Raw genomic sequence first — 19108 nt, 5'->3', positions numbered from 1 at the left:
CTATAAAATGATTTTTATATTGCTGAAACAGTAATAGAATTTCCAAGTTCAAGGCCAATATTTATGATTCAGTGAGCTGAATCGGTGTTGTCTTATCTTTGTTTAGTGGTTGTGTACGGGAAATCATCACGGCAGTGGGATATTAATTAGTGCAAAATTGCAGCAGCTATTTAAAGACACTTAGAAGTGCAATCTTGAATGTAACAAAGAAGTGAGCAAAAGCATCTCAGTAACTTTGCCAAAGAATGTAAGCTAGCCCAATTGTTGTTCTGGACAATACTATAGCTTAAAGCTGATTGAACACAGCAGAAATGTAATTAAGAGAATCTCACTCCCTTATTTAGAAATAAATCACACTCTCCTGGCCATTTATACTTAAAAAACTGGACAAAAAATTATCCAAGGAAGTCTGAAAACTTGTTTCCAAGTTTTCAGAATGAGGTAAAAGGTCCTACTGTGCACGTGTCAACTGCTTGAAGACATGTATATGAAGAAGTAAAAGTTATTGTGGTTACTATGTAACACAACTGTCTACTTCCTTTTCACACTATTGGTACCTGAAGAAAAACAAGTGAGTTAATTCCAGTGATAACAGATACCCTAAAAAAGTAATAGTAAGAGAGGAATTATTGTCTGTTTCTTATGTTCTTCTCTCTTGATAGCTTCTGAGCTCCTTTCATTGGTTCTTCTTTCTCTTTCTATGTACATAACTTTGAATACTCCAAAATGTACAGAAAAGCCATTCTACAAGTATTAACGTACTAGAAACTACTAAACAAAATAATGTAATCAGTTTAATTGTGAATAATTTTTTCCCATGAAAAATCTTGCTTTACTGTAGATGAAGATTTGTCCTTTCTGCACATATTGGTGTTTGTAAAAAATTTCGGTGTTAATTTAATCTATGTTGCTTTATAATAGTTGACCATTAAAGAATGTGCACACAACTTATTGTGTCATGTGAAATGTGCAACAGTTTGAAATCCTGTGCAGTCTCAATGAACAAAACCAGATATCAGTCTATAAGTTGCTTCATTTTTATTTGTTTACTTACACATGTCTAGAACAAACTATATTACAAAATAGATATACATAATTACATTCCATGTGGTGCCCAGAATACCGCTGTATGAACTACCTTGTCATTGGAGACAACAGTTCATCCATCGAGACAAGTTGTGCCAGTTCGGTGCAGTTGAGTAGGTGCTGGTGGTGTTGAGGTTCACCACACTCACATAGCTCATCCTCTGATATACAGGGTGTTACAAAAAGGTACGGCCAAACTTTCAGGAAACATTCCTCACACACAAATAAAGAAAAGATGTTATGAGAACATGTGTCCGGAAACGCTTAATTTCCATGTTAGAGCTCATTTTAGTTTTGTCAGTCAGTACTGTACTTCCTCGATTCACCGCCAGTTGGCCCAATTGGAGGAAGGTAATGTTGACTTCGGTGCTCGTGTTGACATGCGACTCATTGCTCTACAGTACTAGCATCATGCACATCAGTACGTAGCATCAACATGTTAGTGTTCATCACGAACCTGGTTTTGCAGCCAGTGCAATGTTTACAAATGTGGAGTTTGCAGATGCCCATTTGATGTATGGATTAGCACGGGGCAATAGCCGTGGCACGGTACGTTTGTATCGAGACAGATTTCCAGAACGAAGGTGTCCCGACAGGAAGACGTTCGAAGCACTTGATCGGCGTCTTAGGGAGCACGGAACATTCCAGCCTATGACTCGCGACTGGGGAAGACCTAGAACGGCGAGGACACCTGCAATGGACGAGGCAATTCTTCGTGCAGTTGACGATAACCCTAATGTCAGCATCAGAGAAGTTGCTGCTGTACAAGGTAACGTTGACCACGTCACTGTATGGAGAGTGCTACGGGAGAACCAGTTGTTTCCGTACCATGTACAGCGTGTGCAGGCACTATCAGCAGCTGATTGGCCTCCACGAGTACACTTCTGCGAATGGTTCATCCTCATTTCAGTGCAAATGTTCTCTTTATGGATGAGGTTTCCTTCCAACGTGATCAAATTGTAAATTTTCACAATCAACATGTGTGGGCTGACGAGAATCCGCACGCAACTGTGCAATCACGTCATCAACACAGATTTTCTGTGAACGTTTGGGCAGGCATTGTTGGTGATGTCTTGATTGGTCCCCATGTTCTTCCACCTATGCTCAATGGAGCACGTTATCATGATTTCATACGGGATACTCTACCTGTGCTGCTAGAACATGTGCCTTTACAAGCACGACACAACATGTGGTTCATGCACGATGGAGCTCCTGCACATTTCAGTCGAAGTGTTCGTACGCTTCTCAACAACAGATTCGGTTTACGCTTCTCAACAACAGATTCGGTTACCGATGGATTGGTAGAGGCGGACCAATTGTGTAGCCTCCAAGGTCTCCTGACCTCAACCCTCTTGACTTTCATTGGTGGGGGCATTTGAAAGCTCTTGTCTACGCAACCCCGGTACCAAATGTAGAGACTCTTCGTGCTCGTATTGTGGATGGCTGTGATACAATACGCCATTCTCCAGGGCTGCATCAGCGCATCAGGGATTCCGTGTGATGGAGGGTGGATGCATGTATCCTCGCTAACAGAGGACATTTTGAACATTTCCTGTAACAAAGTTTTTGAAGTCACGCTGGAACGTTCTGTTGCCGTGTGTTTCCATTCCATGATTAATGTGGTTCGAAGAGAAGTAATAAAATGTGCTCTAATGTGGAAAGTAAGCGTTTCCGGACACATGTCCACATAACATATTTTCTTTCTTTGTGTGTGAGGAATGTTTCCTGAAAATTTGGCCGTATCTTTTTGTAACACCCTGTATATTCCCATTTATTCATGTTTACCTTACACCGAAATGTTCCAGTTCTCAGACTATTGAAGACCTTCCATGTCTTGCTTCACTGAAAACGTTAGATATTGATCCCATTTTATACTCAGCCCACAGAGGGGGTAAAATGCTTTTCAGAGGAGGAGTGTATATAGTTTTAAGAAAACCTATTCAGTTATCAAACTTTGTGAGCTTCTTTGAAACATACTACTGTTTGGTCAAAACTGGCTGTTAGGTATGCACTTTTAGTAGCCTGGGAATTACATGTTTTAGGCAGACAGCACGAAGACTTTATGTGGAAAGAGACTAAGATCCACAAATAAATAAAGTTAGAAGATAATAAGCTAGTTTCTGAGTTTGATGAGAAACTAGTTAGCAGTCATAAAACAGCTAGCTTTAGTGATATAAAGGTGGAGAAAATAAACAAATCTGGAAAAGTAACACATTAATACACTACAACAGATAGCCCCTTAATAATGTGAGCAGTCTTGTTTCTTTTGTGTGGAAGTGGTATATTTAATTCCTCGGTACACTGACTGTGTATGACAGCAACTGACATTACTGTCCATTTCTCTTATTAGTATTCAAATTTCATATGCAGTCTTCTTGTACACAAAGTACCTCTGGTACTCTCAGAATGACACAGCACACTAGATGTAAAGTTTAATAGAGTTCTGTTGTTCAGAGGATTTATCTAAATGACATTCCATATCTCTTTGCAGTAATCTGGAGGAAGCACTCAGAGAATTTCATCCAGACATAATAGTTTATAATGCAGGAACAGATATCCTTGATGGAGATAGGCTTGGTCTTCTGTCTGTTTCTTCACAGGTAAGGTAAAGTGAATGGAGCAGTAATTTATTTAGTTTTTAGCTGTTGCTGCAAATATCTTTCTACAGTGTAGACGTCAGGGGACACACATCTTGGAAATTTAAAACTTCAAGTGACCCAACAGGTGGAGTGACAAAGCATCAAAATTTGGCAGACTAGAAATGGTCAATAATTTTGTGGTAATAGGAGGCACATACTTCTGTGAAGCACTGTACTAGTTATCAAATTAGAATTAATATGATTAATGCACTGACAGTTTCAGCGACAATTCACTATATATTGAATGCGTGCAACCCAAGAATTCTTCAGAAGAATTCGGATTCAAGGTTCATTTTTGTTAGCCGTTGTAGGGGAAGGAATCTGTTCTGAAACTCACAGCAGTTATCCATTAATGTTCAGGTTAGCTTATAATGGACTACAGAAGGTGTGGCACCTCATTCTCATACTTAAAAATAATGACCGAACAGAAGTCATACATGAAATGATGCTAAACTGTTTTTGAGTGTTTTTGAGGATTATTTCTCTAACATGGAGCAATAACTGTCCCTTAAGATACACCTTGTCAAATTCATTGTCAACCATCTGCGAACTTATGCTTAGGTCATGTGAATCCCATGTCAAGAATTATTTTAAACAGATGCAGAATGCACTTTGTGGTGTTCAATTACTCTCCATTTCAGTATGCACTCTGTTGCTGCCACAATTATATCACTTGTATAGCAGACTTTTAAATTTAATTCAAGGCAATCAAGGTATGCACAGAAAGAATGTCTTCTTCGTATACTACCCTGAGGCAGGTGTTTAATACTTCATTAATTAAATGTATGTCAGTACTTGGCTACCAAACTTGTCTCGTGTAAAATCTCTTTGATATTTCATGTAAGGCTTATTTGTCATTTAGGAATTCTAACTTACACTGGTCAGTTTGTTTGATGATAACAGTACAGCTGATGTATCTTACAGACTCCTATTTGTCAATATTTTTTGTGTGTACTACCAGCGGTTCTTCTGCCAAGTTTGCACTACTAACCTGGAAAAGGAGGGGGATGGGGGTGGAGGCACTATGTGGCAGAGATTGGCTTAATACAAACTAAGGGTTTAGTGTTAGTTCTAGAGCTTTTTCTATCAAACAAAGTGTGAACTTAACCAAACCATTATGCAAGGTTGTAATGGTTTGCAGGATGTGAGCAAAAACAATTTCAGAATGTCTGAGGCTATATGGATGTTTAACATGTAAATATCTGTCACAGCAGATGTTTTGATGCTTTGTCTCATTTCTGGAAATGTATTCTTTATTTCAAAGAGAAAAAACAAAAATATGGTTGTCCCTCTTTTTCTTTTTCCTCAGCTATATTTATTGCTGACAAGTTTACAGGGAGAAAAACACTTTTTGCATTTTTTGCAACAAAAATTTTAAAAAAATGAGTGAAACAAGAGGCAGAAGTTGGGTTTTCCTGTAATTATGTTTCACTGAAACATGCCAGATTTACTTGCTATGAATATGAATATTACAGACACCTTGCTCCTTGCTTGGAAGGTTGAATGAATAAAACTGTGTGTGTGTACACATATGATAGGAAGGAGAGAGGGGGAGGGAGGGGGGGGGGGGGGGTTTGAAAAAGAAGAAATTGAACATAAGTATAAATCACTGTACACCATCTGATCAAAAGTATCCAGACACCTATTAGTGGACATTAATATGAGCTGTATCCACCATTTGCCCTTTTGGTGGCTTGAACTCTGCCTGGGACACTTTCAATGAGGTGTCGGTGTCTGGAGGAATGGCAGGCTGATACAAACAGTCAGTCATCATCTCAGAACTGTTTCTCTACTGTTTGTGGTATACAGTTTCTCAAATGTGTTCACATCTTTATGCATTTAATGCTTTTTTTTTTTAAGCACAACAAGGTAACAACATTCATAACCATGAAAACCACCCCTGTACTGTAACACGACCATCTCTGTAGCACATTCTAAATTTAGATGAACAAAAAAATTCTACAGCCACTAGTAATATTAGATTTAGGCACACTTCATCAGTTGTTGCTGTGGGTGTTGTGCTTCTTCATTGAATAAGGTCACTGGCTCCAATGATAGTTTTAATCACATATGTTTATCGTAGTCCTTTTTTATACTATGTGGTCAGAAACAGTCTGAAAAGCTTGTAAGAGTATTGCAGGATAGGTTGTGCTGAGAAATAATTGTTAAGAAAAAAATTGATACATTGTGCCATTTTTTGAATTAATTAGCATTGAAGTCAGCCATTCCGGCTGCTGCGCGTGCATATTCAAGCAACCTGCCAGAGGCAATTTTGTAACACATTCTTTGTCTGGTTTCCTAAAACTGAACAAGAGAGTGATACAAAAATTGGACATGGTATGGTAGGAAGAATCAAACATGAGCTAAAGGCTGAGCAGTTTCATGGGTTATCATCATACTGCGTGAACAACTGACAGGAATTGCATCTGGCGGGCCACTTGAATTTGCACACACAACAGCCTGATTGGCTAACTTTGTTGCTAATTAACTCAGAAATAGTGAAATGTGTTGGATTTATTTTTCATGCCACTTATTTCTCAGCAGAGTCTACCTTGTAACACTCTTACAAGCTTCAGGACTGTTCCTGATCACCGTATATTTCTCCAATGCCATAGTGAAAATCACTTTCTTACTTCATTGAACTTCCAGTGGAATAGTGGTGTGCATACACCAGCACTATTTTGTGAAAGAACACATTAATCTCAGATGCAGTGAGACTAGACACCGTATTTATAATCCTGTTTGGTAATCATTTGCAAGTATTCCAATGTTCTTGATGAATTATGTATGCAGTAAGTGACACTCAGTCTCTTTTTGCAGGGTATTATACGCAGAGATGAACTGGTATTCATGAAGGCTAATGAGCGTCACATACCTGTTGTAATGCTGACGAGTGGTGGTTACCTCAAGAGAACTGCTCGTATCATAGCTGAATCCATTATCAATCTCTATGATAAAGGCCTTATTTCAGGGCCTACTGTGTAATTTTTGTCCCCCACTGTCTTCATTCTGTTGTTCAATTATGCTTGTAATTAATGTGCCAAAGTCCGTACCTTCAAAAAAGTGCAGGGGGCTCATTAATATTCACCTATTACATATTGGTGTCAACAACTCACTCTTGCACAGATATATTAACTAATGTTTATAGAATTGTTTACAAGAATTTATTGAAGGATATAAAAGCTTTATCATCCAAAAGAATTAGTTGTTTATTGAATATAAAAGAGTAAGTGTTCTGCCATCTACATCAGGGTTGTGAAATTTCATAAATGTAGTAGATATTTTCACAATAAATAGTTTGTTAACATAATGTTTGCTCATGGCTGGAATGGCCAACCTGTAGTTGACATGATGCCTTATATATTTTCAGTATTTAGTGTTTCAAACACAAAGAAAACTAATTGGTGATGGGCCTAACAAATTAGGACAAAACTTTAATTGCACATTATAGACTGTATCAACAGATAATTTTATAAAACCTTATGTGTGAAATAGCCATAGCATTCTTGCCCAGATTTTTAAATCCTTGTATTTTTATTGTAATAAATAAAATGTTGGTAGATTGCATAACCTGTTTTTCTTATCTGTTAAGAACCTATTTCCTGATTGATCATTCTACGAGGGCCAACGGAAATACAAAACAACTAATTAATTGTAGAGGTTGTCTGATATGTCCCACTTTGGTATCTTGTTTTTGTTTGAGGTAATCAAAAAAGTTCCATAAGTGATTTTATTCCTGGTATATAAGTGATGTCGGTGCAGTAACTATGGTGGCAGCTTGAACTAAAAACTGTAAATAGCAGATGTGCATTCAACCAGTCAGTTGCAGCAGACAGTGTTAAGCAGTGGACATGTGACCATTGTGTGTTAATGTTCTATCATAAATCACAATGAAGCAACATTTCTGAATCAAGTGTTCAGGACATTCTCCAGAATATTTTGAAAAAGCGTAAATTGTATGCAAAGTTTGCCCTGTACACCTTGACTCCCAAACAAAAACAATATGCAGACACCTGTCGTGACTTGATTGAAATGCAAAACATAGACAGTTCTTTTCTTGTTAAAAATCAGCATGGGTGATGAGCATGCCAGGCTGGTCCCGGCGGAGATTCGAATCCTCCCTTGGGCATGGCTGTGTGTGTTTGTCCTTAGGATAATTTAGGTTAAGTAGTGTGTAAGCTTAGGAACTGATGACCTTAGCAGTTAAGTCCCATAAGATTTCACACACTTTTGAACATTTGATGAGCATGCCACAAAATGACAAAATGTGGACATTCACATTAAAGTGTCTGACAACATAACTGACATTCAAGCCATTGTGACATGCGAACCGAGTAACATTACAAAAAGGAGTTTTAACATCTCACTTACACAGTGAATTGACATCACTTAGTTCCAGTACTACGGATGGAGAGAAATTATGGGCAAAGTTTAAGCACATTATAAAACGTGGTTTGGAGAGTTATGTGCCTAATAACTGGATAAAGGATGGAAAAGATTTGCCATGGTTTAATAATGAAATTCAGAAGATGCTGAGGAAGCAGAAAGTGTTGCGCTCTCAGCTCAAAGAGAATGCACAAAAGACGATAAGCAAAGGTTAGTAGAGATTTGTGCATATGTGAAAAGATCTATGCGTGAAGCATACAACTACCACCATCACACCAGAGCAAAAGATGTGGAGAGAATGCGAGAAAATTCTGATCCTATGTAAAATTGTTAAGCAGATCTAAAGCTTCCATTCAGTCCCTTGTTGACCAGTTTGGTGTGACAGTTGAAGATAGCAAAACAAACACTGGAGTTTTAAATTTCACATTCAAAAAATCGTTCACACAGAAAAATCGTGCGAACATACGCCATTTGACCACCAGACAGACTCCCATATGGATGACATAGTAATAAGCATTCTTGTGTACACAAGCAGCTGAAAGATTTGAAAGCAAATAAATCACCAGGTCCGGATGGGATCTCAATTAAGTTTTACAAATAGTACTCAAAGGCATTGGCCCCTTACCTTGCCGGCATTATCGTGAATCTCTCGCCTAGCACAAAGTCCCAAGAGACTGGAAAAAACCATAGGTGACTCCAGTATATAAGAAGGGTAAAAGAAGAGACAAACAAAATACAGATCAGTATTCCTAACTTCGGTTTGCTGCAAAATCCTTGAACATACTCTAACTTCCAATACATTAAACTTTCTTCAGATTGAGACACTTATCTCCATGAATCAGCATGGTTTTAGAAAGCATCGCTCACGCAAAATTTAGCTTGCCCTTTTGTCACGATATGCTGCAAACTATGGATGGAGGGCAACAGGCAGATTCCATATTTCTAGATTTCCGAAAGCATTTGACACAGTGTCCCACCACAGGTAGTTAATGAAGGTACAAGCATATGGAGTAAGTTCACAGACATGTGAGTGGCTCGAAGACTTCTTAAGTAATAGAACCCAGTAAGTTATCCTCAACGGCGAGTGTTCACCAGAGACAAGGGTATCATCAGGAGAGCCCCCGGGAAGTGTGATAGGACCGGTGTTATTCTCTATATACATAAATGTTAATGGTATTGTCAGTACATTAGATAATGAACAATTACTGGATAACAAACACTTCATCACATGGTAGAGACTACTAAGAAACACTAACAGTATGAACAGTATTGTGCAGAGTGCAAAGCATATTTTTAATTTGTTTAAATTTGTTGCAATATCATTTGTATTGTAATTTACTTATATTGTAAATTTGACACAGTTTGTCCAGCCACACCTGGTGAATGACACAGACCAGGTACTAAATGGCAAATGTAGATAAGTAAGGGTTGAACTGAATTGGATTGGATTGAATTTTATTTGATTCTATGCCATTGTATTGTGTTCAATAAATGTACATGTAATATAGGACACATCAAAAATAGAAAACATTCATTAGTATTTATTTCCTAAGGAGCCACCATTTTCATCACTCTCTCTAACACAACTCATTATAAAGAGCAATACATACAAATTTAACACTTTAAAATTGCTTTCCAGCAGATGGTCTCTTAATTTCTTTGTGAAGTTCATGTCATGCATATTATCACTCACAGGTTGTTTGTTTTTAGTAGCTTCATAGCCAAGTATTGAGATCCTTTCCCAATGTTTGTCAGTCGGTGGGTTATGCTTTGTATCTTGTTCTTCCTCAACTGCCTGTGGGTGTAAAGAATACCATTGTAATCCTCTCCCAACAATCTTGTGTGATGCATGTTATCGTTGCCGGTACAGTTCAAAGAGTCCATGGTACACTGTGCACAGAAGCTGTCCATCATAGTGTGATAGCTGCTTCATTATGAATATGACCAAGTTGAGTTTCTTAAAGACAGAATTAAAATATATTGTTTCCATTTCGGCTCATTATCCACAGTAATACCCAAGAATCTAGTGGATTCTAGTTCTTCCAGCTTTGTATCACCCACCTCGTAATCCACATGCTGAGACATCTCTCTTTTTCTAAACATCACATACATAGTCTTACAGGTGCAGAATAATTTCATTTTTCATGGCCCACTGAGTTGCAACATTTGTAGAAATACGTGCTCTTCTCTCAAGCTGTTACACATTTTTGTCACTGTTCAGTATTGTCATGACATCTATATACAATATTTTAATCTCTTTCTCTTTGACACCCATATCATTTATAAAAAGGTTGAATAGCAATGGCACTGTTTGTGAACCCTGAAACACTGCATATTTGGTAGCTTTCATTTCTGATTGGTATGAGTTCCTTATTGACATATAGAGTTTCCTGTTGCACAGGTATGATAGTATCCACACTCCTATTTGCCCTCAAATGCCGAGTTTTCCAGTTTTTGTATCAGTATTTTGTGGGCTGTGATGTCAAATGCTTTTGAGAGATCCTAAAATATTGCAGATATAAAATTTTTTTCATCTAATGATTGTAGAACATGAAAAGGTTTATCAGTGACCACCAGCAATCACAAATTTTTGGTGAGTTACTTAAATTATCTAATAACGTAATGTGTTTTGAGGTACAAACCTCAGTTGTCGTCGTTCATTTGAAATGGGTGTCTTCTAGTCACGTGTTCAGAATCACCATTGGCCTTAGGATGAGTATTATTTTATTAAATAATTTAAATATGTCAACGAAAAATTTGTGACTGGTAGCAGTTTGTAAAATAAACCTTTTCATATCTTTCAAACAGTCACAGTCAACTGACAGTTAGTATGGTGTTAGACTGTATAACATATTCTGTCAGATTGGCAATTGCTGAGTTTGTAGATTTACCCTTTCAGAAACCATGATGTGATGGTACAAGCAGTGCCAGTTTAAGGCCCAAAAGACACAACCCACCGCTTGGAACGCCACACGGAGAGGGGTGCCACAACTGTAAGATTTCTGTGCGGGGTGTACCACAATAGTAGTGGCCACTTGGAGTGTCAAACTGACGGGGGGACTTGGGGTGCCCAAGTGCAAGATTTGTATACAAGGTGTATCACCACTAGTGGGCAAGTGGCAGAGTGAAAATGTACAATGGAAATAGTGGGAGGGAGGGGCAGGAGGACAGCCAAACAATGAGGCATTTGTGTGGCAAATCGTTTCTCAAATAGGCCATGTGTACAAGAATGTTGTGTTTGTCCAGAAAGACAAGAAATAAATTATACATAAGCATTTCCAGGATTTTAGAGAAACTTCATATCAGTGAAACTGTTCTGTAGTTGTGAAACTGGTCTGTAGTTGTTCGGGTCATTGTTATATTGTAACATGCTTACATGTGTGTGCATACACTTTCTTTTAACATATGAGTATGTTGTTTTTATATATACCTGTGTAGGAATATACTGAACTCATTGACAAGTCATTAACATTTCAATCAAACAAGGATGGAATTCAACAATACTATGAAAAGCATAGTTGCTACTCATGATGTAGCAGAGATGCTGAGTTACAGATAGGCACACCAAAAAGACTGTCAGAAAGTGAGCTTCAACCGCCTGAGATTGTGATCATGTGCGTGTGTTTGACAAAAGCCTTGTTGGCTGATAGCTCACTTTCTGACAGTCTTTTTGTTGTGCCTATCTGTGACTCCTCATGTCCGCTATATGGTGAATAGCAACTATCCTTTTCATAATGTTTCAGTCAAATGATTGTACATGGGATGTCACGTGACAATAAAGAATCTGTACTGTTGTACTCTATTCTGTTCCCCTTCCTTGTACAAAGGCAAAACCCTGCTTTTTCTGCCAAAATTGTATCTCTGAAACACCTGTTTGCTACATCCAGCAATGGTGTGATTATTTGCTCACTTACTGACCATATTATGCGATTTGATTTTTCATAATCACCAGCTGACCTTTTTTTCTCTTTAGTTTCTGTACAATTTTATTCAGTCCATCTTTTGTGACAAGTTCTGAGAACATGGCACTGTATGATTTTTTTTATATCCTAGTATCCTTTGTTTTTGGACTTTTTCTTTCCAGTTGTCTACCACATTTACATAATTATTATTGAGCATGTTTGCTTTCTATACCATCTGTAAACGTTGAGTTGCCTATTTTCACTGACCTTACCCCTGTCTCTTTGTTTGATACATCTTTTTGTTTTCTTTCGGCATTAATTTTATCCCAAGCAGCCTTTATCTTATTTCTTGGGTTCATTATATTGGTGTTAATTTTTCTTACTTTTGCCTCTGTTTGTTCTGCACTTTTTTGTAACATTTTATAGTTTTCACCTATACCTATTCATTTCATTTCCTACAGCTTCCTGAGCTGTTCCAATGCTTCATTGCTCATCCATTCTGTTTGATCCTACAGCTTTTCTTGTCCCTCTACTATGGGGAATGCTATGACATTCAAATTATATTTAATTATTGTAATAGGAGATTCTCTATTTTAATATCCAGTATACACAAAATCCACCATCTTAATGTTTAGATCTAAAGAAATGACTGAATAACATAAAGTCCTTCATTGATGATGATGTTTTGGACTGTGGGGTGCTCAACTGCACGGTTAACAGCGCTCGTGCAAATTCCCAACCTTTTCTCAGTCCAATCTTGCCACTTGCATGAATGATGATGAAATGATGAGGACAACACAAACACCCAGTCATCTCATGGCAGGACCTTCGTTGTCAAATTACCTATCTGACTCTCAGTTAGACCAGGTTCAATGGCGCATAATGTCTTGTATTTCACATAGGAATACTGCTTTTCGTTTCTTGTTACCAACGTACTGGATATACTGATAAACTTTTATGTAATTTTACTTTTGCTTACTTACATGTTGTGCACAGTGTTATAATGCATATCGTGTAGTGCATGTTCTTCGGAGGTTCTTATATTTGCCTTTTTCAGTTATAACATCTGAGTTTTCAAATGTATCATGCCATATAACGAATAATGTTTCTAATGATTTTGCAGATATCTGTAAACATTTTGCTGAGTCCTGAGCTCTCGTTTAGGCAAGTTACCTTAACACTGATTATCCATCACGGAGACGGTAATTACTGTAGTGTTCACCGTAATCGGAATATTGCTTACTAGAATCTGTTAATAGACGAACAGTACAGAGTGCCGTTTATTATTTTCAGGAGCTGCCTTGATGATGCACGTATTATGGGATAATTAAACTTCCAGTAATCGTATTTTACTTACGATTATCTAAAGTGCATTTATTTATCGCAGACATCCCGCCATTAATCCCGTGTATTTTGTTTACTACAGAACCGCGTAACTCTGCAATTATAACATTTTTCTTTCGCGCCGAAAACAGCTGCTGCAGTTTTTGCAATATTCTCGACAGATTGAGACGGTCAGTGACAACAGCGGTTTGTGTTGGCAGCACTGCAGAGCAGAAAACAGAAGCATGTAGCCAGCGCTGGGGCTCGCAGACAGTGTTGCGTTTTCGCTGGAAGCGCGTGTTAGGTTAATTTACTCGTTCACCGTTAACGACGCAAGACGTGGTAACGCGGCGCTATTGTTTGTGAGTGAACGTGTTATGTTTTAAGAGAAGTCTGTGTGATAATGACTTCTAAGAAAACATTTGGGAATAGAAGATTTTATTCTTTGCCGGAAGAATATCCGTTGCGTGCTAGAAAGATTAGCTCCACCACCCCACCAAAGAAAACTGAAGAGACATCGAAGTTAATAAAATACATCGATGAAAATGTTATTGGGAAGAATACGACGTTTGCCGGGCCCTACGGACGAAGAAAAGGTAACTATCTCTCTTCTGCTGTTGCGTTTTTGTTTAGAAAGTGGCACGAGTTTGCTGTTTTACTATTCACTTCAAAAATCCATGGTATTATTATTATAAAATCCATGGTATTATTATTATATTAACTAATGAACAGTTACTGGATAACAAACGATTCATCATTTCATAAACATGACTAAGAAACACTGATAGTACGACTCGTGTCGCGCAGAGCATATCATAACAGTTCTCATGTTTCCGCCTTTATTAGTGTCAGAAGAATTTTATTAGTCAGGATTGAGTAGAATTTGTGTCATGTTTTGTAATAAAGCTGGTTGTCATCTTTTTCTACTGACGCGCTATGATTCCAATGCTGATACGACGAACTCCCGCCCACGGTTCCCGTACTTTAGAAGAACAAATTGCATGTTATAATGCCGCTTTGCCCTGCTGTACCTTAAAAGTGTTCAGTGACTGCAACAATGTGTCTTTCATCCAAAATACAGACTTGCCGGTAGCTGCGCGCTCGCAGGGCCACCTGCGCTCTCTGTCACACAAATTTTAGTGGTCCGCAAACCTATACGGTGCGTGTAGAAGCGCCTTTGTAGTCGAGGTTTGCAATTCATATTCCTAAAAACAAGAAACACCTTTCGTGACACACTCATAATCCTAAATCTTTTTGATTTTGTGTGGTTACCGTATAGTGCCGCGTTAGCCGCCAGTAATGCGGTGCGCCACCTGAGAAACTTTTTTGCTGGATCTTCTAAGTAGTAAAATGATCTTACCAATTTTTGCTTTTTTACACTTGGATATATATAATCCTTAATCGTGTGGATAGTGACTTTGATACGACATGATGACCGCATCACCGCTGAGACCGCTAATCATCGTACGACACAGGGCATTGTATATCGGACATGCAACACATAGCCAAGAAAAAGACATGCCGTTTGCATGAGATTGTATCAAGCTACAGCGAATAACACAACGTCGAATTTAATGTGAAACGAAACCAACAACACACCTTTCTATGGTTGTAATCCACATGTAATAATCCACATGGAATTTATTTACCTTTCAACATATTTACTTGTGTCGTCACTGAAGAGTATGCAAGGAGACTCAGCTGCCCCTAGCGATGTCGATTTATGCAGTCCACAATGTTACATCTGGCCTTCAAAAACCAAGCGCGAGATTTTCGTATTCATTCGTGCGCTACGTGCTAAGAGTTAGTCTTGCAGAAAAATTAGGAAATTTAATGTACTTAATTTTGTACTGGGAGACTTTTTCGCTAGAGGCGTAGTTTTTTAGTTAACTTAACGAAAGTTATCTTCAGACGCACTCCTAATCCAACACAAAGCCTCCACCGGTCAGGGTTTCTAGTAAGTTGCTCATGGCGCTCCCTCCTACCACTCTCCAAAAAATGTTCGACTGCACGAATTATTTCCCCACATTCCACCTTTTTTGGTCTTCATTGATTGCCCGTACTACGCCACTGACTTAATCGAGCACTTGCAAATTGTAAAATTAAATTGCATTGTTGTATTCGTCAGGCCTTCTGACTTCGAATCTTCTATGCTTGTAAGGGTTAATTTTGGACGAATAGTCAACGTAATTAGTTTCAACTTAACGTTTACAAAAGTCTTTTTTTTTTCATTACCCTCACGGACACGTTTAAATTAATAATGTTAACGAAATAGCCGACTATGCTGGTGGCGTAATAGCCCAATCAATAGAGACCAAAAAAGGTTGAATATCGGGAATAGTTAGCGTAGTCAGAAATATTTGTACTGTGGTAGAAGGGAGTGCTACCAACATGCTACAAATTTTGACTTGTGAGGGATGAATATGGGGTGGAGATGCGTTTGAAGGTCGCTTTTGTACTTCGGCCTCTAGCGGAAACGTATCCCAAACAAAATTTAACTACATAAAATTTGCTGCAAAAAGGCCTTGTTTATTTTCAGAACGACTAAAAGTTTGCACGTACCAACCGCTCGCGTGTGGTTTTTGGTGACTTTAACATTGCGGGTTGCATGAAACGGCATAGAGAGGGGCGGCTGAATTACCCTCTACACATCCCTAAATTTAGTAACAGAGTACACGTAAATATGACATTACGTAATATAAAAGCTTAAAACAGTGAGTTCACCTTAGATTGTATATCCATTGATTGCAGACCCATAAATGACATTGAATGGTCCGGTACTTTGTTCACTACGTTGCAGGTAGAGAGCGAAAGAAATTTGCCCAAGAGATGTATACAGGCCTGCATTTTGTTGGCGAACGATTAATAAATGAAAAGAGTAGGTCTACATTAAAGAAAAAATAAAAAAAGAATATGGGAAATTTTGAGGGTAACGGTTTCGTAATTCAGTGTCGTTTATTGTATCAAAATAATATCCACTTCACTTTTATAGACCACTCAGGAGAATTTTTTTCTGATGCTTGTGCAGTCTAAAATCTTGCGCTGCAGAAGCCCTCTCTAAGCAGAAAGCCCAATCCAGTTTAGGAAATTTTCTAAACTAAGCTCCGTCCGAACAGAGGGGTGGGGGGGGGGGGGGGGGGTAACGGTACCGACCGGCCGCCGTGTCGTCCTTAGACTTCACTCATCCTCAGGCTTCACTAGATGCAGAAATGGAGAGGCATGTGGTTAGCACACCGCTCTCCCGGCCGTATGTCAGTTTACGAGACCAGAGCCGCTACTTCTCAATCAAGTAGCTTCTCAGTTTGACTCACAAGGGCTGAGTGCACCCCAAGTGCTAGCCCTGCCCGACAGCGCTTAACTTTGGAGATCTGACGGGAACCAGTGTTACCACTAGCAAACTTTCACTTGTTGAAAAACAAGGCAAACGGAAATACGAGAGGATAAACACTGTAGCCAGAGTTGGTCTAGTCGAGTATGAAGCTGAAAAGTGCTAAAATGATACAAAAAGCTAAGTGTTCCTGTTTTTTTTCAACAAATTATGAGTCCTGCTGTTAATCTTCGATAGCTGGTTTTAAATGTACACTCCTGGAAATTGAAATAAGAACACCGTGAATTCATTGTCCCAGGAAGGGGAAACTTTATTGACACATTCCTGGGGTCAGATACATCACATGATCACACTGACAGAACCACAGGCACATAGACACAGGCAACAGAGCATGCACAATGTCGGCACTAGTACAGTGTATATCCACCTTTCGCAGCAATGCAGGCTGCTATTCTCCCATGGAGACGATCGTAGAGATGCTGGATGTAGTCCTGTGGAACGGCTTGCCATGCCATTTCCACCTGGCGCCTCAGTTGGACCAGCGTTCGTGCTGGACGTGCAGACCGCGTGAGACGACGCTTCATCCAGTCCCAAACATGCTCAATGGGGGACAGATCCGGAGATCTTGCTGGCCAGGGTAGTTGACTTACACCTTCTAGAGCACGTTGGGTGGCACGGGATACATGCGGACGTGCATTGTCCTGTTGGAACAGCAAGTTCCCTTGCCGGTCTAGGAATGGTAGAACGATGGGTTCGATGACGGTTTGGATGTACCGTGCACTATTCAGTGTCCCCTCGACGATCACCAGTGGTGTACGGCCAGTGTAGGAGATCGCTCCCCACACCATGAGGCCGGGTGTTGGCCCTGTGTGCCTCGGTCGTATGCAGTCCTGATTGTGGCGCTCACCTGCACGGCGCCAAACACGCATACGACCATCATTGGCACCAAGGCAGAAGCGACTCTCATCGCTGAAGACGACACGTCTCCATTCGTCCCTCCATTCACGCCTGTCGCGACACCACTGGAGGCGGGCTACACGATGTTGGGGCGTGAGCGGAAGACGGCCTAACGGTGTGCGGGACCGTAGCCCAGCTTCATGGAGACGGTTGCGAATGGTCCTCGCCGATACCCCAGGAGCAACAGTGTCCCTAATTTGCTGGGAAGTGGCGGTGCGGTCCCCTACGGCACTGCGTAGGATCCTACGGTCTTCGCGTGCATCCGTACGTCGCTGCGGTCCGGTCCCAGGTCGACGGGCACGTGCACCTTCCGCCGACCACTGGCGACAACATCGATGTACTGTGGAGACCTCACGCCCCACGTGTTGAGCAATTCGGCGGTACGTCCACCCGGCCTCCCGCATGCCCACTATACGCCCTCGCTCAAAGTCCGTCAACTGCACATACGGTTCACGTCCACGCTGTCGCGGCATGCTACCAGTGTTAAAGACTGCGATGGAGCTCCGTATGCCACGGCAAACTGGCTGACACTGACGGCGGCGGTGCAAAAATGCTGCGCAGCTAGCGCCATTCGACGGCCAACACCGCGGTTCCAAGTGTGTCCGCTGTGCCGTGCGTGTGATCATTGCTTGTACAGCCCTCTCGCAGTGTCCGGAGCAAGTATGGTGGGTCTGACACACCGGTGTCAATGTGTTCTTTTTTCCATTTCCAGGAGTGTACATTCTGAATGAAAGCAGATGTACTCTAAATATTTTGTTTTTATCTCACGTAGCAATTGAAGTGGTGCTGTAACTTTGTACAATGGACTTTTATTCAGGAGTAGTGGTGTTCGTACCCCTTCGGCGATCCATATTTATGTTTATCGTGGTTTCTGTAAATCACTTGAGATTTGCACTGTGGTTCCGGACAGATCACATCCGACTTTTTACTCTCACCCCACCGCTTGTTTCCTTCTTGAAACTTACTCATATACACTGCTGACCAGTAAAATTGTACCGCTACATTCGCGCCGCGCAAGAAACGTTAAAATTGACTTAGTTTTGTATATAAATAATTCGTATTGCAGTGCAACCGGGCGCTATGAACATTCTGTTTGTGTAGAAAGATTATCGTAAGCAAAGTGTTTCTCATTCAGGAATTGCATTTGAATGTTGGTTAGTTGTGAGGAGATTGTGTTATGACCCATGTGTGGAGGAAAAACTTGTCAGAATTCGACAGCGGCAGAATCTTAGTATATTGCTAAGTAGACTGCTCTGGTCTGGATCCTGCAACTGCGATGTAAATATTGAATAGATCTGGGGTCCATACTCAGTGTCATGTAGGATCGCAGCAGCCCGTATGACTAGCGCTCGAGAGGACAGACTTTGTTTGCTCGCCCGTGCAGCATCCTACCACAATGTCACTAGTTGAGCAACTGAAACAAAATTTGCAATAAATGTTTAGTTATTTGATGACCAAGATTCTGATTAAACTGTGTTACAACTAGG

At 40.0% G+C, this 19108-nt stretch overlaps 1 protein-coding gene across 1 annotated transcript in view; it reads left to right on the top strand.

Moving 5' to 3' along the window:
* Positions 1-7262, top strand: part of LOC124622050 (histone deacetylase 11) — an 83307-nt gene extending 76045 nt beyond the window's left edge. Inside the window, exons 7-8 of the mRNA XM_047147612.1 lie at positions 3578-3686; positions 6546-7262. Coding sequence (XP_047003568.1) covers positions 3578-3686; positions 6546-6710 — 274 coding nt within the window. The 3' untranslated portion in view covers positions 6711-7262. The remainder of the gene's footprint in view (positions 1-3577; positions 3687-6545) is intronic.
* The last annotated feature ends 11846 nt before the right edge of the window (positions 7263-19108 follow it).

This window comes from Schistocerca americana, chromosome 7, assembly GCF_021461395.2.
Source record: "Schistocerca americana isolate TAMUIC-IGC-003095 chromosome 7, iqSchAmer2.1, whole genome shotgun sequence".
Lineage (NCBI taxonomy): Eukaryota > Metazoa > Arthropoda > Insecta > Orthoptera > Acrididae > Schistocerca > Schistocerca americana.
The sequence above is the reverse complement of the archived record's forward strand: the minus strand, read 5'-3'. Positions and strand labels throughout refer to the sequence as shown.